This window comes from Dysidea avara, chromosome 15, assembly GCF_963678975.1.
Source record: "Dysidea avara chromosome 15, odDysAvar1.4, whole genome shotgun sequence".
Classification (NCBI taxonomy): domain Eukaryota; kingdom Metazoa; phylum Porifera; class Demospongiae; order Dictyoceratida; family Dysideidae; genus Dysidea; species Dysidea avara.
The window spans coordinates 11,445,110-11,472,458 of NC_089286.1; the positions used below are offsets into that span (position 1 = coordinate 11,445,110).

At 38.8% G+C, this 27,349-nt stretch overlaps 1 protein-coding gene and 2 long non-coding RNA genes across 3 annotated transcripts; 2 read left to right on the forward strand and 1 right to left on the reverse strand.

Moving 5' to 3' along the window:
- Positions 1-9,602: 9,602 nt before the first annotated feature.
- LOC136245276 (ATP-dependent DNA helicase Q1-like) lies at positions 9,603-10,323 on the forward strand. The gene is made up of 2 exons (XM_066036764.1): positions 9,603-9,851; positions 10,246-10,323. Exons 1-2 carry the CDS (start codon positions 9,603-9,605, stop codon positions 10,321-10,323), a joined length of 327 nt encoding a protein of 108 aa, XP_065892836.1.
- An 11,867-nt stretch (positions 10,324-22,190) lies between these two features.
- Positions 22,191-23,292, forward strand: LOC136245706 (uncharacterized). Its single transcript, XR_010696084.1, has 3 exons — positions 22,191-22,622; positions 22,679-22,849; positions 22,905-23,292. It is a non-coding gene; the product is annotated as an uncharacterized lncRNA (long non-coding RNA).
- On the reverse strand, positions 23,270-25,661 carry LOC136245707 (uncharacterized). Its single transcript, XR_010696085.1, has 4 exons — positions 25,527-25,661; positions 23,769-24,537; positions 23,421-23,626; positions 23,270-23,369 (listed from the first exon to the last, which is right to left on the reverse strand). It is a non-coding gene; the product is annotated as an uncharacterized lncRNA (long non-coding RNA).
- Positions 25,662-27,349: the final 1,688 nt, after the last annotated feature.

The window sequence follows — 27,349 nt, forward strand, 5'->3', positions numbered from 1 at the left end:
TGCAATGGATGCATGGCTCATATTCTGATCCATGGCTTCTTTGTAAGTGCAAGAGAACAACAGAACAATGGATTGAAGAAATACAAACAACTGACTTGTTATATCCAATAGAACTAACTAGAACTAATAGGCTGTCAGAATCCTTAATGTATACCATTACAAGTTTGTACCAGCAGCTAGAGCCTGGATGAAACAGCTGTCCAATTCACATGGGGCAAAGCCTTACAGAGCAGTTATTTTCACAACCAAACAACGATGCAAACTGCAGGTGAGATACCTTACGAGTAAAACAGTACAAATTTATACCATTACCATCACTTTGATTACAATTACCCCAATAGTGACTGCAACATCTACTTAAGTATCTTGGCAGAGATGGGATAGATATTCTATATACACATACCGGTTGTGTGGTATGTCGACAAATTCTTGCATCTCCACTTACCTTTTACGATCTATTTGTAACTGCTTGTCTATGGAAGAATGACTATTGCTAAATAGCGAGAGGATAAAAATAAAAATATCTTTTATAGACATTATTATGCACTGTCCTGGGTAGCAGAACACATAGATCAACTCAAAGCGACTATGTGTGCTGTCCCCAGCTTGCTGTTGCATTAATAGCAGTCTATTGTAGTAAGTTACAGCTCCACAGAAAGAAATGTCTCAGACCTTTGAATATCGACCTCAAATCAACCTCAGAATGTTGTAACCTAGCACATCTGCGGTAACCATTTAACCATTTAGGCTACATACCATGTGAGGGATCATGGATATTGAGGAAGAAGACCCATTTTGCATTCAAGACAGTTTTCAAGAGCAGCCAGATGAGGTTTTAGAAAATGTAGTAGCTGGTAAGTACATGTATCAATACTGTATTTATAGTTGAAAGAATCTAACTGCATATAGATATTTGTGAGCACTGCCAAGAGACTGCTACCTTGTTCTGCAAAGAATGCAGCAATATGTATTGCATGATGTGTAGTGCGCTAAGGCACAAGTAGCCATCAAGGGCAAGCCATCACATTACACGGTTGACTGAGCAGTCAGCTGATATTCAGCAGAATAGTTGTCCTTCTGGTAAGTTATAATACCTTGTACAGACCTTACTGTGAGCTATATTTCAGACAATCTCGAAGCACACATCACTGATCTTGCAATTAAAAACGTTGGAATAAATGCATTAAAAGACTGGCAGCTGAAAATAATTAAAGCTACATTGGAAGGCCGCAATATACTAATTATTCAGCCAACAGGATCTGGAAAAAGCTTGTGTTTCCAATTACTTCCCTTCATCACTGGAAAAATCACTATTGTTTTTACACCGACAATTAGTTTGATGAAAGATCAATGCTGTGCCTTGGAGAAAAAAAACATTTCTGCTACTTATTTAGGAAGCAGTCAGACAGACAAAGGAATTGACACAAAAATAATTGCTAGAAAGTTTAACCTATTGTATACAACTCCAGAGAAATTTTGTGATGATACAGGGAGTCCATCTTGTCCTTTCAAGGACCTTATTATGACAGCTCAAGTTGGATTAATTGCAGTAGATGAAGTTCACTTGATAGACAGCTGGAAATTCTTTACGTATAAGCTTAAATCTGTTGTATGTATGTATCATTTCGTCCTATTATTAGACCAGCAATAGACCATGTTTTTGAATATTGCCAATCAGCACCTTGTCCTGTTATGGCTCTAACTGCAACCGCGACACCATCACTCAAGCAAAATGTTATCAAACACCTACACAAGCTGTTGCTAGCGTTAACCAAAAAAAACATCTATTATTCCTGCTATGAGTTAAAACTACAGCCGCAAGGTTTGCAAACATTAGTAATTTTTCATGTGTCTGATTTATTTTTATTTATTTATTTTTTTTTTGCTATAGGAGACGATCGGTATACACAAGTTTCAAAGACAACTTTACCACATATTTCTAGCAAGGATCAAAGAATAATCATTTACATAGACTTTGTAAAGGATGCTGCACCCTTAGCTATTTCTCTCCGTCAGGCTGGTTTTAGTACCTGTACTTACCATGGTCAAGATATGTCTACCAATGACAAGTTGGAATCCATTGAGAATTGGAGAAGTGGTGCTGTTAAGATTATGGTCTGTACAACTGCTTTTGGCATAGGGATTGACCAACCAGATGTTGACACTGTTATAAGAATCGGGTGCCCACCAACAATTGAATTAATGGTACAAGAGTTTGGTAGAGGAGGAAGAGATGATAGACCAGCTCAAGGTATGCTTTTTAATACTGTTTTGGGACAACAGGTTTATAGTAACTAATACGTATATAGGGATTCTTTTCTATCAAGAAAGCGATTTACAGCATGCTGTTTTCTGGAGAAAATCAAATGCTAATGTGTTACAGTCATTTTCTCATTCTTGGAGGTATAGTGTCACATAAACTGAGCATGTTGTATGTACGAGTATGCATTAGGTTTGTATTTGCACACTTGCACATGAAGTGCAGACATGCTGTAATTTTGGAATACTTTGGAGAAGAAGTCAAAGCTACAGTAATGATCCTGCCTATCCATGTTGTGTTGTCTGTGAATCCTCTAATACTGTAACGATGAATGATTGTTAATAACATGCAGAGCCAGGACCTGTTCGGCTCCTCTCCTCCTCAACAACAGTTGCACGGTACACCAGATAACCAGAAGACCCAATCCAAGGGCAAGAATGTTGACAAGAGCAGCAAGAAAAAGAAGACAAACAGTGCCAACAGGCACGCCGGCATGATGCCCCTACAGCAGAGGCCGGCCAGACAGAATACTTTTAATATCAATAATGACAGAGATGATGATGATAACAAGAACACCATAGCAGAGAATAGGATAGCGGTGGCCATGGACAATAATGCTAACCGCCGCTGTTTCCAAGATGGTAGCCAGGGTAGTGGTTGTTCTTCCTCCTCTTCCTCTGGGGGCTCGTCGACTTCGTCCCTGAGCAATGATGTACAAAGCAACAACAACAATGAGAGCAGCGGCAGCAGTAGTGTTGATGCCGTAGTACAACAACAACAACAACAGACTACCTCCAACACAGCCAGGATTGAGGTATTCATTAGACAATTCGTTAATCCAACCCCCATGTTTGGAGAGACTGATGACAATGGCACAATGACACTGCTAAACCAACTCAGAGACTATTATCTCAGACAAATGAGAATGCGCGATCGTGCCACAAGAAACCTTCAAAACATACAATACGTCAAAGAACGATCGGGATGCGTCCCGACCGGCATGCAGATTAAGGTTAAACCTGAGGTGCCCGGCAACGAGGATGTTGGTTTCCAACTAGAGTGGGCTCAAGCCATCTCCACTGCCAAGGAGGCTCTGTCCTCCTGCCTCAAACAACACCTTAGACAACTGATCGAACAAATTGATCAAAACATTTGTACAAAGATTAATGAAATACTTAAACTGCAAGTGAGCGACCTGATGGAATCCATTAAGGTCACTCTAACTGATGCCAATCAACAGAGAGAGAAAGTTAACGAAGAGATTCGCAAAAGGAAGAGAGAAAGATCCAATGATGGATCAGGTCCACCAAATAAAAAGTTCAGAAAGAACAATAAAGATAACAAGAAGGACTAATTATAATCACCTAGTTGTAAGAACATTTAGCACTAGTCACTTTTATTAAATAAATCAGAGCACGTATATTATAATAATTCATTTCAATCACAATCATAACTCTCCTACAGTTGTCTCCCATAAATAGACCGTCCGTACGGCTATCGTGCCTAGGGTTAGCCTTAATTGTTCCTGGCTAGATGAGGTCCCTCAAGATAGCTCACCCCACAGGGGCTTCTACAATTGATGCAAGAGAAAAACCCCCCTGAGTATGACAGTTATTCACACATAGTTCGCCCAGAATTTTGGTCCCCAAAACTGTGGCAGCCGATCTCTTGGCTTACTATTAGTCTGCGATAAGGCTGGCCAGACAGAATACTTTTAATATCAACAATGACAGAGGTGATGATGATAATGAGAACACCATAGCAGAGAATAGGATAGCAGCGGCCATGCACAATAATGCTAACTGCCGCCGTCTCCAAGATGGTAGCCAGGGTAGTGGTTGTTCTTCCTCCTCTTCCTCTGGACTACTATAATATATAGGAGTAATTTTGCGTACCCCATGCAAAATCACTCCTGTATTATAATATAGGAGTAATTTTGTGTGGGGTACGCAAAATTACTTCTATATAATATAGGAGTGATTTTGCATGGGGTATGCAAAATCACTCCTATATATTATGGGAGAACGCTGATGTGTAGGGGTACACTATATAAATGCTGCCACTCCCATATTATGTAGGAGTGATTTTGTGTAGGGGTATGCAAAATCACTCCTATATAATATGGGAGTGCGTATCCAAGCGTTCGAGCGTAAATCGGATGGCTGCAGGTTTGAGGCTACCTAGGTCCAGTCATGGATTTTTTCTCCTTTCTCCAACTTTTCAAACACACCTTAAGTAGTTAAAGTCTAAGTAGCTAAAGTCTTTGAGCAGGCTGTAGGACCAGGTGTCCTACAGACCTTCAGCACTTGTGCTGTAAAGCATTAATAAATAAACAAATAGTGTAATTTTGTATATATCCGAAGAGAATGCTATCTACTATGTAGCTGGATATGTCATCAGGAAGCTGATTTATAAACATCAAAGAAATAGCAGTGAAAACTCTAAAGTGTTTGTTTCAGCCCTATGGGACATGCTAAGTGAAGACTGCAACAGTATAACTGCCACAGCATCATATTGCGAGTATGTGAAGATATGGTTAAAGAACAATGATCGTGGAGGACTGAAGCATGTGTCTACTGACACATATAATTGCTTCAAAGCCATTGAACTGGTATCTTATAAACTACTCATTAAGGGCCACACAAAGAATGAAACAACACTACAAACATTAAATTACCCAAATGTAATATTCCATTGGGAATTGATCTCAGATATTGCTGATGAAGAACATCATTGGCATTGTTGAAGGAGGTCATAGATTTGTGGTTCACCATCAGAGGATTTTCTATTGCTAACAGATTATTTGAAGATTATAAAATAGCATCCAAAGTGAACATTAAAGGCAAAAAAAGGTATACGGAAAACACTACAGTGACTAACATTGCATTTACTATTATGTACGTGTGAGCAATTTTGTATATGTATAATTATCATGTAATAAAGTCAGCTAAATTAATGTAATAAGCCTGTAGCTGTATTCATTAAAATTAATTTTATTGACTTTCACTTCTTCCTGAATCGAATATTTATGCTACCTATACATACATAGTAGCATATACCTATGTGTTTGTATAATAGTGCATTACTGATACTGTGAAATACGTTTTTACACTGAAGTCGCATTATAAGAGAAGGCAATCATAGCCGCAGTATGACTGGATGTACGACCTTGGCCTAGTGCTCAAGGCAACAATAAACTGTGAATTAAAGTACACGTAATTCCCATACAACACAAGAGTTGATACTTGGATTACAGTATAAGCTAATAGTGAAAGAACTGTAGGGTATTTGCTGTGCTGAGTTGCTAGCTACTCTAGTAGACACCCCCCACAGTATGGTGTCCACTTTGGGGAGGTGTATTACCACACGTAAGCAGTTTGCTAAAAGTTTTATATAGCCCACTACATACACCATAACAGTACCTTTTATATCCTATAATGAAAAGCTATTCGGATTAATCATCGTGTAGATAAAAGGTAAAGATTATGGTGGCTACATGTGCAAAAATAACCATCCAAACTGATATTGAATCAAATAAATTCACTACCACTACACTAGTTGAATAGAAGTAACAATGAATCATAACAAATATCCTAAGAAACATAGAAGATTTTTACACGTACACGTCACTAAACTGCCAGAGTCTTCATCGCTACTCCCCACCATGCCCACTGAATTAACGCTACCTCTTAGCGAAATAATTCTTCTTAGAACAAAAAAAGACAATGCAAATCTACTGCAAGACTTCACAATGTCCTCAAGAGAAGAAACAATCCAATGAAAACTATAGGCACGAAACGCACATAGTGACTAAGATATTCTATAGAATACATTGGTAGGCGCTTAAGAGTTTCCAATCCAGGGTGGGATGTCTATTATCTATGATTACAACAACTGCTTAAGGCTTCAGCTGCATTTCTAATGGCCTAAATGTTGATGATTTTACAGTAAAACATCACTGGAGAGTCCACCATTAGAAGTGTGGAACCTTCGCTTTAAGAAGTCTGGATCCTGAACTGGATCCACCCCTCAAAGACATTATTAGCTAGCTACCTCACTAAACTGGTAATTAACTACCCAGCGTTAACAAATGCTAGAGACAACTCCTTGGGTACTAAACTTGTTCACCCTCATCTTACACACACGTATTTACACTTCATTAAAATCATGTGTTGGAGTTGTGGCGCGCGCCGCAACTATTAAGCACCGCAACTATTAATTATTGGTTGGGGAAGTTACTTCATGAAAGTAATATATTACATATTACTTTTATATCAGTACAATATATTACAGTTACATATTACTTAGAATAAAGAGTAACTTAATAATATTATAGTTACTAACTTAATAATATTAGCTACAAATATTAAGTTACTAATGCTAAGTTACTTTTTTATTAAGACAGCTAAGTTAAAGTTAACATATAAACCACGTGCAGTCACGTGATGCACATCAGTCACGTGTACGTGCAACACCTGAGCATCATTATAGAAGAAAGTTAATGGATTAAGGTGATTAATTAATAGTAGAATGGATAATTGGCAGTAAGAATCCATTTATAATGCGTCACTTGTCCATCATTACTCGTAGTATCACTTGTTACATCGCGGTAAAGTTACTCGTTACTTTTTGCTTCCAGCTACTCATTACGTAATAATATTACTTTTTTCGTTACTAGTAACGAATTATAGTTTCCAAAAGTAACTTAAAGTTATATTACTGCATTTCCAAAAGTAACGCGTTATATTACGTAACACGTTACCCCATCTCTGGCTATACTGCATGCATACTGCTGTTATTTGCAGCTTATTTCTATGCTCTATAGTGTTAATCTACACATAGAATCTAAACAACCTGGAATTCCAAGCATGGTGTAGTATCATGTGAATCATAAGTCTGCTTATCCAGCTTTATGCCTATCTTTGTGATGATTGTAGGTATCACTAACCCTTTCACTAGGTCCGAATCTGGCCTCTGCTCTGGCACGTGATATATTTCCCACCGTCTATCTTAGTAACAAAACCAAGTCTATTCAAAGTTGATTAATGCTAAAAAAAACTTTTTTACTACTAAACAAAAACGAGAAGTTACCTTACCATGCTGTGATACAGCCTTGGGTTACAGGTTGGCTCCAGTCTTTTATAGATTTGAGCACCATAAATTTTAAATATTTATCACATGAGTACTATTTCTTATATTGAGTTGACGAAAAGTTTTCGATTGTGGGTTTGTTATAGGTGAAAACCTTGAGAATTCTTGAGATCTGGAGCGTGACCTCGAGAAATTAGCACCTAACCATGAGACCTTGAGAAGAGGCCCAAAAACTTGAGTCTCACGGTGAAACCGTGAGAGTTGAGAGGTCTGCAGTAGATGGCCTGCACTTGCCACCACCCTAAGTATTCACATACTACTATGTATATACACAACACAACCACATAAATATATTGGAGTTACCAAATGTATCCGTACCTATGACATGCTCCTGCGTATCCTCAGGATTAGTGCCTTCTCTGTGACTGATCATCCATTTTTCCAACCATGAATTTAAATTAGCATCACGTGATCATAGATTATTGTGTCACAACCTACATTAAGAGTGGCAAAAAATATTAACCACCCAATACGATATAGTCTTGTGCCCAGCCCGGCTCGCGCTAATGCGCAAACACCGTCTCCACCACTTTTTCTCACCACGGCACTTATCGATTAAAATTATAAGCACCTGCTTGAAAAAGGGTCTGGTGACAACCGAATATGCAACTCGTTCTTGTTACCTACAAGTTTCTGTAGATAACGATTTGTCAACAACATAGCCGGCTATAGTTAATCAGCGTGCGTGTACTAGTATAAACTAAATTGATCTGAATGCCCACTCTGTTCAGTGATGGTGAGTTATAGCGAATCCATAGCGAAGAACATTTGTGCACCTACAGAGGCGATAGTAAGTGCTGGTGAATCGGTAGAGAGTAACAATCAAGAGCTAGTGATAGAGAATTACTCTACTACAGAAGCGATGGTATTAATTGGAGAAGCGGTAAACAAAGTTTGTGAAAAGATGAGAATACAATCGATGAAACCAAAGCAGGTGATTATAGCAGCTACTACTGATGTTGTCCATAGACTACTAAGTGGATGCCTCAAGCTCTACAGCATGAAAATTAAGAAAACTGATAGCTAACTATAATACTTTCATACATCTTAAATGGACAAAATGACTCAAGTCCTAATGTTGTGATTGTCATACAGCTAGCTATAAAAAATTTCCGTAGTCCAGGTCCAGAAATTTATGTGATATGAATACCTATGTGAATAAATTGAATTGTAACTTGCACAGACATGTATAATTAATTATTTCCCAACATGTAGTATGCTAATTGCACCTAAATACATGACCATATTGTTGTGTAAATCCAAAATTATTTCTATAATTGGAAGCTGTCCAAAGCTTTGCATCAGGAAGACACATTTGTTGTATTGCCAACCGGGTATGGCAAATCTCTGATATATGGAATCTTGCCAGAGTTATTTAACTTGATATTTGGTAGTTTAATTGCGGACATGTATACACATACTAGCATATAAAATTTTCTTATTGTAGGAAAAAAGGCAGCATTGCAGTAATTGTTACGCCATTGACTGCACTGATGCTTGAACAGAAGAAAAGGTTTAGTAATGCAGGCATAAGAGCTGAGTTTGTTGGAAGCACACAGCAAGACGACAGTGCTATTGATGATGTCCTACATGGTCAAGTGCAGCTATTATATATCAGTCCTGAGAGCTTAATGGAATATTCAGAGCCATGCTTCAGAGCAAAGTATGCAAAGAAACTTTAACATCTTTGGTCATTGATGAAGCTCACTGTGTTAAACTATGGTATGTTTATTATGACTGTATGAAACATGATCAAATTAAGATCTTTTATAGGGTTGATGTTTTCAGAAAGGCATTTGCAGAAATAGGCAACCTACGAAGCATACTGCCTTATAACGTGGATGTCATGGCATTAACTGCTACTGCAACAAAACAGATGGTAGAATGTGTCGTAGAACGACTTTGTATGAAGGAGCCTGCCATTATAGGAGCTACTGTTGACCGCTCAAACATCCAAGTATTTTGTAAAGTCAAAAGCTACACAAGCTGAGCTTTGCACCATGTTAGCAGATAAACTACTTAGTCTATGGGAAAATAATGTCAAGACTGTACTGTTCTGGTTGATTGTGGGGATATATGCCAAAGGATCAAAGGATAAAGACTTGGTAGCAATATAACAGAGCCTCCTGGATTGCCCAATATTATAGAGTTCAGGTTGATAAATCTATTTACTGCTGCATCCACTACAGAGATGAGGGAGGAGGTCTTGGCTGAATTTCGCAAGCAGAACACTAGACTAAGACTGGTAATAGCCACTAGTGCATTTGGACTGGGCGTGGACTGTCCTGACATTGGTCGAGTTATAAATTGGGGGGCACCAAACATTACTGAAGAGCTGGAACAGCAAAGCGGAAGAGCAGGGAGAGATGATAGTCAGGCTGAAGCCATTTTGTACTACAAGAAACAAGAAAACACATTTCCAAAGCCACAGAAGAATATGGTCAAAATGAAACGAGATGTCACAGAGCCCTGTTGCTGTCTAACTTCTTGTTGGTGATGGCACTGAACCAAAAATAGCATGTCAGTGTTGCGATCTGTGTTCTGCCCTTTGTAATTGCCAAAACTGTAATTAGTACCTCATTAACTAAATATAGAATACTGCTACAATAAATACAATACTAACTACAATACTGAGGATCAACCAGCTCATTAATATTGCTAACAGCAGTCATGAGATCTTTCTTAAACTTCTTGACTCTCTTTAACTTATTCTGGCAAGTCAAACATATTACCGAGGCAGCTCGAAAGAAAGTTTCCTATACCACAGAAGCCTAGTAAGGGTTTCCTTCTTAATGCATCTAGCTTTGTTCAACTATTTTTGCCTTCTTCTGTAGGTGGCAGAGAATGGCAAAGGGCACACAAACGATCCATCTCTCATCATCTCTGTTCCAGAACGTGCCAACAACAGATAGGATAGTCTTTGCACTGAGAATTATTAATTTACGCAGTTATTATTCTTCTCACTGTTAATAATAGTTGTGTAGCAAATCACTTATTTGTTGTCCAGGTGGTAATGACAAATCATCTCTAGAATGAGTTGCATATTCAGTTGCCAGACCCATTTTCGAGCAGGCACTTATAATTCTAATCGATAAGTGCTGTGCTGAGAAAAAGCAGTCTGGCAAGTGTCACGTCGGCTCTCGCTGTAGGTAGATCTGCAACCGCAGTCAAAGTCTTCAATTTCACCTTGACCCTTGACTTGAGTGTTTCTTGTTGAACTTTTGACCTCCACTTATTTCTCTATTTTCCTATACGTACCTGTGCTTGTAACCTAGTATAATATTTTCTTGGTGCATGCTACCAGCAGCTGGGAGAGAAAAATCATTATAATTACAGCGAAATGACTGTTGGAGCTTTAAAGCATCTTCTTGTAGATCCTTACTTCTTGTGAGTTGCGTAAACTTGATAATAGCTACGTATAGTTTCGATTGTGGGTTTCGAACCTTCCGTATCGTCTTGACCCTTGACCCATTGTAAGAGCTATTTTGTGGCCTTGACCGTTGACAGAGTTTGACTGCGGTCGCAGATCGACCTACAGCAAGAGCCTGAGTGACATCCCCTTGCCACGCGAGACTACCCAAATCACATCAAAGTCATCGCAATAAAAACCCAGTGTTGGGCAAGTTACTTTATAAAAGTAACTGTTGGGCAAGTTACTTTATAAAAGTAACTAGTTACATGTTACATATTACCCATAAAATAAAGTAACTATAATAATATTACATATTATATTACTGTGTCCACAGCCTTAAGCTGTCACGTATGAAACTACCACTTTATCACGTGACATGATTGCGTTGTTGGACAATGTGTAAATCTTGGTTATAAGTAAGAAGCTGGTGAATAAGCTTCATTTAGGCTTCGTTACTTTGTTGTGGCTAGGCGTTACTCAGAGGATAACTAACGAGATTAGTAACTTCGTTACTTGTAGTAATAATATTACATAATATTAGACTCGTTACAGTAACTATATTACTTAGGTAACGCGTTACATTTGTAAGCAAAGTACCTTGAGTTATATTACCCTTTTTTATAGCGTATTTCGGTATATTAGGCCACTCCAAATAAATTCTCTGTTTCTCGTCCTGGACTCAAGCATATTTGCATGTGGGCGGACGGTCCATTTCCATTATTTCATTATAAGATTGGCAGCTTTTCAAGCCATTATTTGCCTGGCATAACCATAAAAAGCTGCATAAAAGCATGCTTAAGCTTTTCAAGTTGCAAAAATAGTGCAAACGTGAAGTTTGTGCCAACTCGATAGCACTGCTGACACACTGTTTCAAGATGGCTTTTACTGAGCCTCTCAGTATGCAAGAATAACCGGAAAATAATGGAAGAATACGGAATAATGGAATATTTAGAGCTGACAGTAACTAGATGCGGGCGGTGGACGAGAAACAGAGAATTTGTTTGGAGTGGCCTTACTTAGTTACCACAAAAGTAATAATATTACGTAACGCGTTACTCCCAACACTGAAAATCCGCTATACGGTAAAGCGTAATAACACAGACACTACACACAACTATGACACTATAGTTACTCGCATGCACATTTTACAGCCAATTGTTCACAACATACACTACTGTACCACACACGAGACCACACATGACCTGCTATTAATTTGGTGCGCCTCCTGTACAATCCTAAATCTTCGCCAATCTACAAAATAGCACATTCTAGTTTGGCACTGACGACACAACTAATTTCTTTACCTGGTGAGTGTGACACGCACAGAGTAGAGAACGGAGAACGAACGAACGAACGAACCAATCAACCAACCAACCAACCAGCGACGATCACGTGAACACAAACGCATGCGCACTGTTCCACCCAGTCGTGAGCTGTACTGTGAGTAGCAAACGTTCGAGCCGTAGAAAATGGAGAGGAAAGAGAGGTGAATAAATTTTCTTCCACTATCTGTGTTGACTGTTCGTGTGGTTTTTAATAGGTGTCGGCTGGAACAAAGGTCAACTCGCAGCCCCACTTTCTCCCGCTCGCTTTCTCCCTTTTAGTCGTGTGGATTGTCGAGATAAAAGAATGTCGTTAGTTATTGTGCCCAGACCGCCTTTCTTAGGTCTGGTAATTTGCTTAAGGCCGGGTACAAAAGGCGGCCTGGGCTCAGCCTGTGAATTGCATTTTGAGTACTCTTGTATGAATTTGTATAGACCCATTGAAGGTGAACTGCTGCCATAGCAACATCCGCTGGAGTACAACCCATCGTGCAACCCTGATAGTGTAGGAGAGAATGTAGGTTCGACCTGGTCAACCTTGCCGTATAATGCCTCTACTTCCTGGATATTGTTTATAAACTCTTATACGCTGCTATCAGGGTTGCAAAATGGGTTGTACTCTAAGATGCAGATGTTGATATGGCAGCAGGCTCACCTGCAAAGGGTCTATAATTATTATGTATTTGAACATGATATTTGTTGAAATGAAATTTGTGGTTTTAAATGCGAAGTAACTACTTTGGGTAATTTGTTTGCAAAGAGTGCAACTTGGTACTCAACTCTTACTATGTGTTGGAAGGAGTTGTTGATCTGATCAATAATCCTACCAGCTAGCTACACTATGTTTGTCATTCCTAACGTTTCTACTCATCCCATGATAACTATACAATTGTACTGACATCCCATATTGACAAAATGTGCATGTTTAGTGATATATTGACATTATGGGGTGTTGTTAGTACAACCTCTTGTGGCATGTTACATGTAATAAGGTGGAGTCAGCAATAACTTGTCAAACAGTCTCTTTGTAGTGTAGCCAGTCTGGTCCCCACCTGGTAACATTATTGGACCAACCCCTTGTTCTCACCTAACATACCAACATTGTAATGGAATTGGCAGAAACAGCAGAATCGTAGTTTACAGATTATGGACAGCCTTAGAACACCCATCACCACTTAGCTGCTCACTGTTACATATATAAAAACAGTTACATAGAACTCACCACGATTAAAGCATATGGTCTATGTATCGCTGATCTTGTAGCTTATATAACATCAGCTGTAGCAATCAATTCTTAGAGTAGTCATATCTCAACCATCACACCCCATATAATATTTTGAAGCACATGTTAGGAAGCGCCTTCAAGGAGGGGTGCTTATAATTGAAAATCTGTAAAAGCCACCTCAAGAAAATAGAGTATGGCCACCTAAAACTAAGCCTGACCATTCAACACCACATTCTAGAATGCTCTTATCATGTGTTTGGTAACTAGCTGTAAGGCACTTCTAGTAGCATGCACTTTAAAATATGGGATGTTAATTGGAAGATGATGATCAGTAAATCATTAAGTTAACTAATGAGGCTCAGGTATGACTAAAGTCTAAGAATTGATTGCCACAAGTGATAGAAGACAGAAAATCAATGCTACAAATAGAATGCATTTCAATTGTGGTGAGTTCTAGCTATGTAGCTGTTCTATACGTAACAGTGAGGAACTAACTGGTAGTGGATGTTCTAAGACTATCAATAATCTGTAAACAATGATTGTGCTGTTTCCACCAATTCCTCCATTCTGCTAAATATCCCATCCCCATACCAACAAAGGTCAGCTGGTCTTACTGGCTGCTGGTGCAGAGACTGCTCTCCATGCTGCTGATTTAGGCTCCTGGTGAGTTCCAAGTAATATGTCATATCCTGGAGTTTTGTTTTTAGCACCTGTAACTTATCAAACATTTCACAACAAACCACTTCTTTATGTATGGCTTTATGGACTTTTTACAGATATCATTATCTTGTTCAAGCCACTTTTTCAAAAATCGTTTATTCATGCAAGTGTTTCTGAAGTTAAGGATAACTCTGAGGAGATAGATTCAGAGATATGAAACACATGATGCTATTCCTTAAATAGAATTAATTCTAACTTAAGCTAGCTTCTACAACAAAGCCAACTTAAAGAATCAGCAACATTTTTAGTTAAACCCACAATAAAAGTTTCGCTTACTCTAATACAATACAAACAGCACTGTATGCAATTAGTTATACCCTACTCTTAACAGTATCTTGCGTGTCTAAGTGATTCTCCCAGAAGTGTTGTGTTGAGAAAGGCGCTTAGTACTCCTACTACCCAGCATTGTTCTCATCCTCAACCCCCTCCTGGAGGATGGCCAAGGAATCTCCTTAGCAAGCCTTATCAGCTCTCTGGCAGCCTTCTTCCTCTCCACAGTGTCATCTTCATGGATCATCTCAAAATTTGCGTGCATGGCCTCCAATTTTGCAATGTCCTCCACACCCACAGTGTACTTATCTAACATGCTGGCAAGCCCAGTTGTCACTCTTTGTCTAATGGCTTACTCCCCTGCATTCAGCTACCCAGTCACCATATTCTGCAGCAGCTTCATCAACAGCACCTGTAAAGGCCGGAGAGCTTGCCAGTGTGCTACCTTGTGCGGTGATCTTCATGTATGCGCCTGCACAGATCAACGCTGTCTTAAACTCATCACAATTTTGGTGTACAGTATATGGGGCCTTCTCAGTATGGTGCAGGTAGTACGCTGCCCCCACGTGAAAAGAGACTCCTTTTTGCTTTCACCTTTTCCATGGTCCTATTCATCTCTGGGATTGACTCCACACCAGGCATTGCACACAGTGGACCATTAGATGCAACTATCTCTTGCAGGCTTCTAAGTAACATACACCTTTCGTGCTCCAGCCTGACCCTGAGAAAATCATCAGCAAAGCTCTTTGCAGACCTAGGCACACCAGGCATCCATGTGGCTGTGAGATGGGGAGATTGGGGTTCAGGACAAAAGAGCATGTTCCTTTCTGAAACAGGATGAGTGGCCGCATACACTATGGTTGTGGTGTTCTTCCTAAGCAGTTCTTTTGTCTAGGTACTCGAGATTCAGAACTTTCACCTGATGTCAAGCACCACACTCAGTCTCTTCAAGGGATGGATTTTGATGGGTTTAAATATTTACTCTGGGTTATCTTATATTCAGATGGTGTTGTCTGATGTAATGGACAGAACCATACCACCAGCCTGCTACTTTCTTGTGTTTAACTCCCTGCCCTTTTCTCTTCTTGGAACTCTTACTGAATTTCTTCCAAATTTCTGCATTTTTCTCAACTTGAATAAGCTGTTCTCAAACCGGAATGCACTATTTCCTAGAATGAGTTGAGGAAAGCCACTTTAGAGTTGGTCAGAGCAGTAACATCTGGGTCTAGCACCCCTAAGTCATGCTGTTGATAACCCATGGGGGCCATGCTGCATGGGTTCCCTGTGAAATTTGGGGGAAAAGTTGCAAGTTGATAGCTAGTTTTACTTTAAAATTTAGCATCAATTTTAAAATTTTAAGCATTTTCAATTTTAAATTGCAAAAATTCTGCAGCTCCTGGAGGTGCAACCCCCGGACCCCCTTGAACTTCTAATTGCTAGCTATAACTACTAGATGAATAAAAATTGGAAATTTTAAAATGGGAATAGGGATCGCTGAAAAAGCCACCAAACAAGAAGGGATCGCTGGGGTGGTAATGTAAACCACAAATCCCTATTTTGACTCTCTGTCATAAATATTTAGTTACATGCTCCCCTGAGTCATTTTAAAATGAGTCAAAATAGGGATTTGTGGTTTACATTACCACCCCAGCCATCCCTTCTTGTTTCATGGCTTTTTTAGCGATCCCTATTCCCATTTTAAAATTTCCAATTTTATTCATCTAGTTTGTGTACTTTTTATTAACCCAGTAATGGATTTGTTTTACTGATAATGATAATTGTTGTAGATATACGTAGAGCAGTTTACAATTAGTGGCTGTCAAGTTCAGTATAAGCTTTGTTGATATCAGACACACTTGACTGCATTATTAGAGTATTTACCTGACTACTCTTGACTGTGGACGAGACTATACATTACACACAACAGTGAGCAGCTGTTGTCTAACTTGTCTTACTACATGTGTCAGGACTCTAGTCTCTTACTCACGTTAGCATCCTAATGCAGTGTTCATGAATATACACGCACCAAGCTACCTGTCATAAGACAATTGAAGACATGGAGCTCTGACAAGCATATAATTATAAGTTAAAATAGTCAGTGGCTGTGCATTTATTATTTCAACCAAGACCGTACACAATAAGAAGAATCATGTACAGATTTTCCATGGGTGCATGGACTACAACATTGGCTCACTGGTGCACAGTAGTATAAATGATAATATAATGCTACGTACAATATAGTTTGTGTAGCTAGAGTTTGTTGTTCATGTGAGTATTGTATTCATTGAGTATACCACAGTGAAGAAATCTATGTTGAAATGTATATGAATGCATGGCTTCCCATAAACGTTATGTGTTAACACTTTACAGTGACCAGCACTGAAGGTCTGAAGCTAATGTGCATGCACACACATCATTCATAACAACAGTCAGGTACTGTGTATAGCTGCAATGCCTATTGTAAACCATGGGTTATCAACAGCATGAAGCCATGTTTACACAATGTCAGTGGTCAGACAATTATGGCACTCACACGAATATTTTAATTAACACTAATACTGACTCCACCCAACTTTAGGCTTTACATGGAAAGGAAATATGGTTTATAGAAACTATATTCATAACAATAAATAATCTCTGGTGTCAGCACTATCACTTCTTCAGTTATGTCTCTGAGAGAGCACTTGTATGGTCGCTCGTAGCGAATCACGACCGTGCGCTTACAGGAAGAAGTAGACTATACTCACCACGTAGAGACGCTATGAGAGATCTTCTAAGTCTAAGAAGTGCTGTTGAGTACTTGATTAACTCTGCAACAAAACCGAAAGAAGCTCACACAATGGAATCCTGTATTTTATTGTTATACGGCTTCTTTAGTATACGGAGCTGCTGCCAATAGTGTAATGGCGAAGAGAACTTAGAAAATTTTCGAGGTGTAGGGTGGTTGGCGATCTGTGGAATACGGGCTTATTAATAGGTCATGGACACGTGGAAGGACTCAGTAAGCATGGCTATATAGTTTTTAGGGCGAAAAAGTGGATAACTTTTGCTGTACATGAGTGAAACAAAATAATATTATGAATAATAAGAATAATAATAATATGAACAAAACGGCAAATTTCAGTTTTGTCCCAAATACACATACTGTTTCCTTTTCACTTGATACATACTAGAAGACCAATACTAATTGCAAATAACCACCAGAGGGTTGTTTTGAGTTGGAGGATGCTTTCCAAGGTGGTTGTTAGGCATGCGTTCTATTAGAGTTTTTGCAAAAAACATGGGCAATCCCTATTATGAACCCACTATCGTGGTTCATGATAAATGAACCATACAGCAAGTTTCATGCTGTGTCCCCTGTAGCTATACTGATGTCAGGTCTACAATTATACATAGTATAGAAAGTCTGAAGAACAACAGATAGGCTTGAGCATATTTATATAGCTAGCAGTGAAATATCACTAAAATTGCATATCTGAGTGTCTAATTTTCAAAAATTTCCTGTGGCAGCATGCCCCCAGACCCCCTAGAATGCTCGTGCTTTGCACTTCGCACACTGCAACAGCTCCTCTCTCATTGGCATGTATATAGTAGCAATTTCAACATTATAGTCAATGGCCTGACCAACTCAATTTTCCCTCCTCCGGCCTTGTCAAAGCAATGTATTTTAAAGTGGGTCTGAATCACTGCTTGATTAATACCACACTCCATAAATATTAAATGTATTTCCAACAGAAAGCTATCATATTCTGGTTGTCCAATAATTGTTCAACATTCTCAGCTTCCGAAGCCAAGGTGGCATTAGATTCCATAATTATCATTTATGTAGAATTTATCTAATAGTACATTCATTGTATTAGAGCAGTCAGTTAGAGAGGCCAGACATACCAAAGTTGCCATGTACAGAGATCAACTGTCACTATGCTGAAAGTTCAGCTGTCACTATGCTGAAAGTTCAGCATTTAATAGAATGTGGTTACACTGCTCAGCATTGCTTAGTAACACAAGAGCAGCTGAATTGGACCTGGTCACATTACTGGTTTATTGGATAAACTATCATCAGGGATGATATGATGATGGTATAGGATTCCGTTAGAAATGTTTTAGCACTGCCAAGTTGTGTACACTCGGTGAATTTTCATGCAGATGATAAGATTCTAATGTTAACTCTAATTAGAGGCTACCTCCGTTGACGAGAGGTGGCCAAATGATTAGTCAAGTTTTAGTCACAGAGTGTTAATGGAGAATGTGTAGCATTTGTTTCCAGTGTGTTGAGAGACTGCATAGATGAATGTATCTAGTCCATGTTACTTTCATACTGAGCTGTGTAGGTAATCTTCATTTACCTATGTCTGTGAGTAATACAGTATGTACTTTATGTTCTGCATGTGTGCATGCTACTACTTCTATGAGTACTCATAAAATTCTCGTAATTATGAGTTTATTTGTAACCATTTATGAAATTATCATGAGAGCGCTTTTTTGTATTTATTTTAGTCTTCTGGACAAATAATGTTGTTATGCATGCCACTTTTACTATTAATCATATGGCAGGAAAAGGAAATACCCACACAATGTAGTACCATCTGTAGTTCAGCTGTAGCACTATAGCATCTCAACACATGACATCACTGCCATTACAACTTGCATGTTAACATTTTAAAATGCAGGATCCATAATGCAGCATACAAGTCCCCTGAGAATAAGCAGGATATTTAGTTTGGATCGGCCAACCTTCTGTAGATTATGTACTAGCAATTGTCTATACCATCTAGCTTAGTTTTGTATAGGAAAAGGAAACAATTTAAAAATCAACACCATACCCAAACCAGAAGGGGTTAGTAGCCTGGAAGTGCCTTAGCAACCCAGGTGTCCCTATTTATATTCTTACTTAGTACATCCCATTATTGCGTAGCCACAGACTGTGTGAATCACCATTTGCACCACAATGCACTACTGTAACAAAGTTTCAAATACATGTATGGTTTTTCAAATCAGTTTCTGTAAAATATATATACAAAATTGCTGTTCAGTTATGATAATGATAGAATATTAGTCATGGTCTATCTTCCTGCTGTAATGGAAGTATTTCGGCTGGTATATTATCTCACATTTTACTGCACTCTTCCTGTAAGATATTGCCAACTCAATTACTAAAGTTTCCTATACTAACATGATGACAATAAATAATGAATCATTTTATGTTGGTCCTAGTGTTCACCATCAGAGTCATTCACAGAGTGATTTTGAGGCTAGCCCATCATAACCAATGGACTAACACTGTCACTTGTGTCAATAACATAGTCCTGGTTATCAACTCTTGTAAAGATCACTGAATTCTGTGACTTGGAGAGTTGATGTCTAGCTAACTGTTAAACTATTAACAAAGATGCTTTTAATAGGTTCAAACTTATGAAGGAATAGTACTAGTGATGTAGATTTTATAAACACATGTTTATTTACTCATGAGCAGTAGATATACCACTTCATAGGTTCAGTCCACACCCGCACTTTCCGAGCTGCTATCGTCTGGCTCATCCTCTTCTGGTAAAGAAATCTCTAACCTTGAATATCAAAACAAAGTTAAAAGGGAGACAAACAGAAATTAGCCCAGTGCCAATGCTGAGGCCAATGCCAAGCAGGTCAATCATTAGGGCTGCAAATCACACAGTGAAACAACTCTCACTCTGAAGGTTTATAGCATAAGCAGCCAATGAACGGAATGTATTTTCCTGTCGCATGTCCCTTCTATTACAAACATTTCTGCATATTGATCATGGCCTCATGCTGGAACCTCACAAAGACTGGTAAAAGTATACCTAACATCATTGTATTTTGAAATGCTGTTGCCAGCAATTGTGAAGGTCTATAATATATATGGCCATTGTTTATATGCTCATCATCAATTTGTAAACTTAATTAGTGATAATTAGTTGAATTATCAGCGACAGCTGATATTAGCTAAGTTTTACAAGTTTTGGTTACGAAGCGGAAATAATTTGCCAATTAACCAAAACCCACAATCATTCATTAATGACACAATGAACATTTGAAAGTAATGAAAGTGGTGAATACAGCAGAACATTTATATTAGTTTTGCTGTAACTGTTTTATAACTGTGTAGGCTTGTTTGTTTTGTGGAAGTATGCTATAGTGGTAATGCAGGGGTGTGGAAGATGATTGGTCTGTTAATTCACTCTGCTGTAATGTATCCAGGCGTGTATAATTATCTTTCCAGCTCGTGACATAGTGTTTGCATGCTTCAAGGATCTAGGAAACACGTGAGAACAAATATCAGCGTTTTGATCTGAAGCTGTTAAATGCATTATTTATAGAAACTATAGGTCATCTTTTCTGGCTCTTGTAGAGATTGAATTTTGTGATTTCCTATGATGCATGATCGGTCTACTCCAACAGTATTTATATTTGGAATCCAATAGAGTATTGATCAAAATATTTCAGTTCACCTAGCACAATCAAGTGTACTGTTTACTGCCTTCTTACCATAATCTGTTTAAAATCTTTTGATGAAACCACATTATATCTTTTACATTGCATAACACCACTACGTTGCATAGGTTTTACTTAACACACTTAACAATCTACCGTCTTCCTTCCCCAGCAGCCTTAATAACTTTATACAATGTTGTGTGTATAACACTTCAGCCAATCTTTATTTATTAGTAGTTTCCTATTTCACAAGTGACGTAAGGCTCAATAATAGCCATGTACCAGCAGCAGTACAGATGTTTTATGTCTAGTTTAAGCAATCACACTATAGCACAAACAGTCAATATGTGCCATACTTAGTCTGTCAAGGCTTTGATCTTCTTGAACTCACTATATGTAAGGCCTCTTAAGATATCAGCTATTATTACGCTAATGGGTATGATCAACTGGATGGAATTATGAATGCCAATCTGTTAAGAGACAAGCATTAAGCAATTCTTCCAGCAACTCTGTCTGGATGTGCAAAGTGGTAGCAGGTTTTAACATCTCTGGATAAAATCAGTAGGCATGTAGCCATGAATAATTTAATTACTATGTAGAGCTTGTGATCAATGGATGGTGTATGAAGATGATTGATTCCTGTGTATGTGCCCACGATATAGTTTCCCACCAATCTGTCGTGTAGTCATGGTGTGTGAAATGTTTGTATTACATGTGTATGTTGTGTCGTATGTGTACACTTACTGAAAAGACTGTACTGTGCTACATCCTGACTAAATCCATGTACCCTGTTAAATGTGTTCACAGTTTGGTTATTGGTCTATCTGTTGACTATTTTAAGACTGAAAGCCACTGAATAGGAGTAAAGTAGGAAGCATCCCACTGAAATACTGCAACTTCACTAACATGTTACAACTCCATTTGCTGAACGTTACTGAGAGTGACTAGTTGGGCAGGAGCCTTAGCTTAATTTAAGTTGTCCTTCCAACTCTTGAAAATAACCTTCTGCTTATCTGTCGTTAAACTTGTGTGAATATCAATAACCACTATAGTTGTATGGTACTTACTTTATTCAATCAATTTACAGATCACTTAACACATGTACAGATACATTGGACAAATCAAGGGGACCAAGTTTGCCTGGTCTTTAGTTATGTTTGTAGCTAAAGCACATTAATGCACGTACAGTATGGGTCAAAAAAAAGTTTACATTTCGTTTTTTTTAAACCATCATAGATTTGTACTAATATGATAGTTGTAACGATTGCACAACAAAACGATTGCATGGTAACAAAACGATAGCATGGCAATAAAAACGATTACGCAGAAGCGTTTAAACGATTGCGTAATCGTTTTAACGAAAAATGGGCGGGTACTGTATTCACCATTGTACGAGCACAGCTGTACAGTAATTCATTCTTAACGTACAAGTGCAGCGAGTGCTGAAACTGACATGCCGTTATGGAACCTATGAGTCTCCGACGAGCGTTAGCGCTCATTAATGCAGAAGCCGGTAAGTCATTGGTGGTTTGTGGTGCGGTATCACCTGTAGCCTCTAATGTAATTTGTTGAATAAACCCGAAGCCACCCAAGAGTCCGACCACAAACCACCATGCCTTTTACCATTAGCCCATTAATTGCTGTTATTTTTCACAGAATGCTACAGCCATTGCGTGGTACTTTGGCCAGAGGGAAGTGTGTCCTCTGTGAATGCTGACAGTGTACAACCCCGCCAACGTAGTATTGGTGAAGAATGTATTGTAACTGTTGGCAAAAAGAAGATAGAACACAAAGCCACTATTGTAGCACGAGGTGAACTAAAACTATACAAAGTATATGCAATTACATGTAGTAAATAAAATTTCTAGGCACAAAATCTGAAATGGAAAAAATTGAAGATAGGTTTGTTGCTGGCGAATGGTTACCACCACAGGGAGCAATCCCCAAGAAAGCACCACCAACCAACACGCCAAAAAAAAGAAAACGAAAAAGTAAAGAAACACTACAAAAAGAAACAAAAAAAAGAAAGAAAGCTAGTGGTAAGTAACATTAAAGTTTTCCAATACATTGTGTTGAGCTCAATTTAAACTACAGGTACAATTTTGTTTGTCACACCAACATCCTCCAGTTCTCCTGCCAGTTCTATAGTGACAACAACGTCCATCAGTTGTACTCAGGTAGCACCAACATCCATTCAACCTGCATTGGTGACGACTCTCCCTGACGAGATGACAACTCCCAGGCTCCCTATGTCAGCCACTCCAACTGCAGAGCTGACGACTCTCCCTGCAACAGTGACAACAACTGACATTCTTCCTGTGGCACCAACAGCTTCTACAATTTTACCTGCGGTGGTGGCAGTTCTCCCTGAGGTGATGAGAACAACTCCCAGACTCCCCATCCCAGTGGCAACTACCACTCAAGCTGCAGAGATGATGACTCTCCCTACAGCAACGACAGCTTTTGCCACTCTCCCTGTGTCAGCAACAACTGCCACTCCTCCTATAGTGGTGACAACTCCTGCCAATCTCCCTGTGGCAGCAACAGCTGCCATTCTCCCTGCAACAGCAACAACATCGAATCACTCAGTACTACCAGAGACATCCTCACTGGGATCAGTGCCCAACCACTTTAACACCTTCCCTTTTGTACCTCCAACAACCAGTCCAAAATTGGACCCATTTAGCTCATTGGTCTTAGAGCTTGACATCACATCTCCACAGGCTGACAGAGTCATCGATGAATTACGATATATGGACGATGACTTCAGTTGGGACCCACATGAACAACTGAAATACTACTCTTCAGGTATCTACCTATAAAAAATATATATATATGAATGTAATTGCGATTATTAATTACAGAGTCTGAGAATGGTCGTGTGATATGTGACAACAGCAATAAGAACAGCCATAACCACAATAATTATGGCAGTGACATCACCAATAACACTGGCACCTTGCAATTCTTGGAAGAGTCAATCAAACAAATGCTGGAGGCCCATACAAAACAATTGTTGGAATCCCAAAGATCCTTCATTACCAGGCTTGAAGCTCTTGAACACAAGGCCAATGGTACGATCAGCATCCAGTTTAACTTGTACACAATGATTTTATTTTTCACACAGAACAACAAGTTGAAATAAGAAACAGCCATCCAGCCAGGTGCCATGCCACCACCTCCAGCAGTCCACCATCCACCCCTCACTGGATATCAGTAACACCATCAGTAACATCATCAGCACACAGAGCATCACAAACACCAGTATCATCACAAACACCAGTATCAGCAACATCATCAGCACATCACTGTAATCCAATACAACAATCTAAGAAGTCACTCAAATATGGAATGTTGTCATTGAGTGACATCGACAGAACAAAACTTGTAGATCCAGACATCGTGATAGCAAAGTACAAGCATTACCATGAGACAGATAAGATCTCAGATCTTGCCCAAAAGCTAGCCCAAAAGTCTTATTTTGGAGACAATGTATTAGTCAGATGTACTGTATTCGGAACCAGTCGTTACCCTGCTCTGCCAATCTCGGTATTAAATGATATCAAGAGAAAGATATTTCAACTTCTTCCAGAATACTGGGTGGACCCAGTAAAATATGAGACAACTTGGAGTAAATGTTCCAATTCCATTGGCCAACGGTGCAGGCGCCTGCATCAATGAGTGTTGCGTAATAACTCATCTTATTATCCCAATAAGTCTGCATATCCTGTATTTATTAAATTTTAAACATGTTGAATACATTAAATGAATTAATCCATTATTCTGAATATACAGAAAAAAACCAGTACTTATAACTACACAAAAATACCAGTTTTCCCATATCTAGCCACACTTAAAACTGTACTATAAAAACCAGATCCAGTTACATATTTAAGGCGGCAGCTACCTGATAAATCACACGTAATTGGATCTGGGCATTCAATTTACAGAAATGAGAAGTGGGCAATGACTATCCCACAGTCCTTCTGAAAGCATTTGAACTCACCATACTCAAATTTCCCCATACATTTTGGAGGAATGCAATAAAAGTCGTAATAACCCGCGACACGTGATACCACAGATTCTGAACCAGATTTGCAAAAAGCAGTGAATAGCGATTAAGATGAACTATAGGAGAAGGAAATCAGGGAATTTAAGATCGTCATTTTAAGGTTGAAAATCACTTTCTATGGTGAATTGAATGGTAGATATTTGGAAAGGAACGCTCTGAGATATTTTGATGTCTTAATAGTTATTAACCTTCACTACATTAGTGTTACAATGAAACGAAAGCATTGTGAATTAGTTCTGCAGGTTAGTTTGTGAAAATTAGTGTCCAGTTATTAAGAAAAATAATGTCCGTGCTATGTAGCAAACTTTTTCATATGCAGGCACCTGCTAGTTGATGAAGATGTACAAGCATTGTAGTGATTAGTAGAAAGTGCAGGATTAATGGCTTACCACAGGTACTTCCTAGTTGTTATAGACTACATAATCGCTGCAGAAAGTTAGTTCCGCTACCATTCTTTTGTCACTAATATATTCATAGGAAGCCACAACCTGTTTGTGGTAACCTCGTTATCGGGTAGCTACCACCTTAAGTAGATGAGGGTAACTTCGTTAAGTTTCATTAACTAATTTTCTCTGATCGTGATTGCAAGAAAATGTACACGGAGTTATTCTTGCTGACCGTACACTGCTTAATAGTAAACTTACAAACTGCTTTGAAAGCATATCCTACATATTCCTGTTCCTTCTCCTCTTAATAAAACAGTAGTGCTGTTTTCCATCGCGGCAATTACTCATATTTTTGCCTTTACCATCTAGGATAAGTAGCCACGCAGTAATGAAAATTTTTCTTGCTTGTAAATTGGCAACTATCACGTGAGCTATTCTAGAATGTTCTTTACACGTGATTGCAAAATTTGCTGACAGGTACACACGTGATATAATTACTCTGGATGTCCTCGTTCTCTAGTTCGTATCAGTCTAGTGGTGTGAAGGAGTGCTGCGCTACATTGTTTCAGCTAAATCTTTTGTGAGGTTAGTGATTTCATTAATAATCAAATAATATGTACAATACAACATTGTGCTAATAACCCGTAGCAGCTCCATTTAATTCAATAACTTTAGGTAATACTTTTCTAAGATGATTAATGTACTTATTACATTTGTCAATAGTAACAGTTTCCCAAAATTGCTTTATTCCTTCTATCAACTCTTCCTTCGTTGTAGGCTTGACGACACGTCGGTTGTACTCCTTTAGTTCGTGCCAAAGGTTTTCGATTGGGTTACAATCGGGAGATTCAGCTGGAGTCCTCCACCAAGTCACTTTATTCTGAGAAAGAAGTCCTTCGCTTCGTTGGAGGTATGCTTCGGGTCATTGTCAGCCATAAAACGGTGACTATCTGGATAAACAGTTTTGAGAAAAGGCAGTAGCATCTTCTCCAATACTTCTGTGTACAAAGTGGTATCCATGATACCTTCGAAGATGCAGATTCCTGTTCGTCCTCGTTTGCTAATCCCTGCCCAGACATGTACTTTAACTGGATGTTTGGCCCTGTATAAAAATAACATTAATTTACAGTAACACATTTTTTAAATAATGTATTTATGCATGTATATATATTCGATGAGTTGAGTGAAGGACAAGATTATACCTGGGTTTCAGTCTAGGTGGTTCTCCTTGCTTTCTGCAACAGAATCGTTTGTGGCTTTCCAGTTGCACAGAGCATTCGTCCGTCCAGACTACATCATCAAAGCTGTTGTGAAGGTATTGGCGAGCCCACTCTAGCCGCTTCACTTTGTTGGCGTGTCTGATCAATTGGCAGTATGTACTTCCTCGAAATGTCCAGCCTAGCTGGGTGCGGCAACAAAGAACAGTTCTTTTACTGATGTTAAATCCTTGCGATAGCAGCAGGGAACGCAATTGATAAGCAGTCGTTTCGTCGTCCTCCCTCATCTTTGCCTCTACAATCGCTTGCATTTGTTGCGTGATTGGTGATGGTCTCCCTGAACCAGGCTTTCTCGATAGTGAGCCGGTCTCAATAAATCTAGCAATGAACTTAGCCACACCCTCTCGCGATACTTTTAAGTTTTCTTCAAGAAGCAACTTGACGATCATTGGAGGTCTACATCCAAGTCGATAAAAATGAATGATACGTCGTTTCTCGTACAGGTTATAAACCATTTTGTCTGATAACCAATTGTGATGTCTTGCAATCGGTCGGCTTGCGTTATTTATAGCTAATAAAATCTATAAACGTTTAAATGTGCTTAATCGTCTCAACGTAACATTACAACGATTGCAATGGTTTAAACAAACTGCTCCTATACCGTTTATTGCACAAGCACCCCATCGTTTTTATTAATTATTTCGTTTTACTTTATGGTTTTGTCAAAACGAAACGTATGTAAAACCATAGCATTATAATCGTTTATACAAAACGAAATGTAAACTTTTTTTTGACCCATACTGTAAATCATTTGTACTCCAACTCTGGTGCTAGGGTTTCGTGACACCCCATGTCATCTGTCAC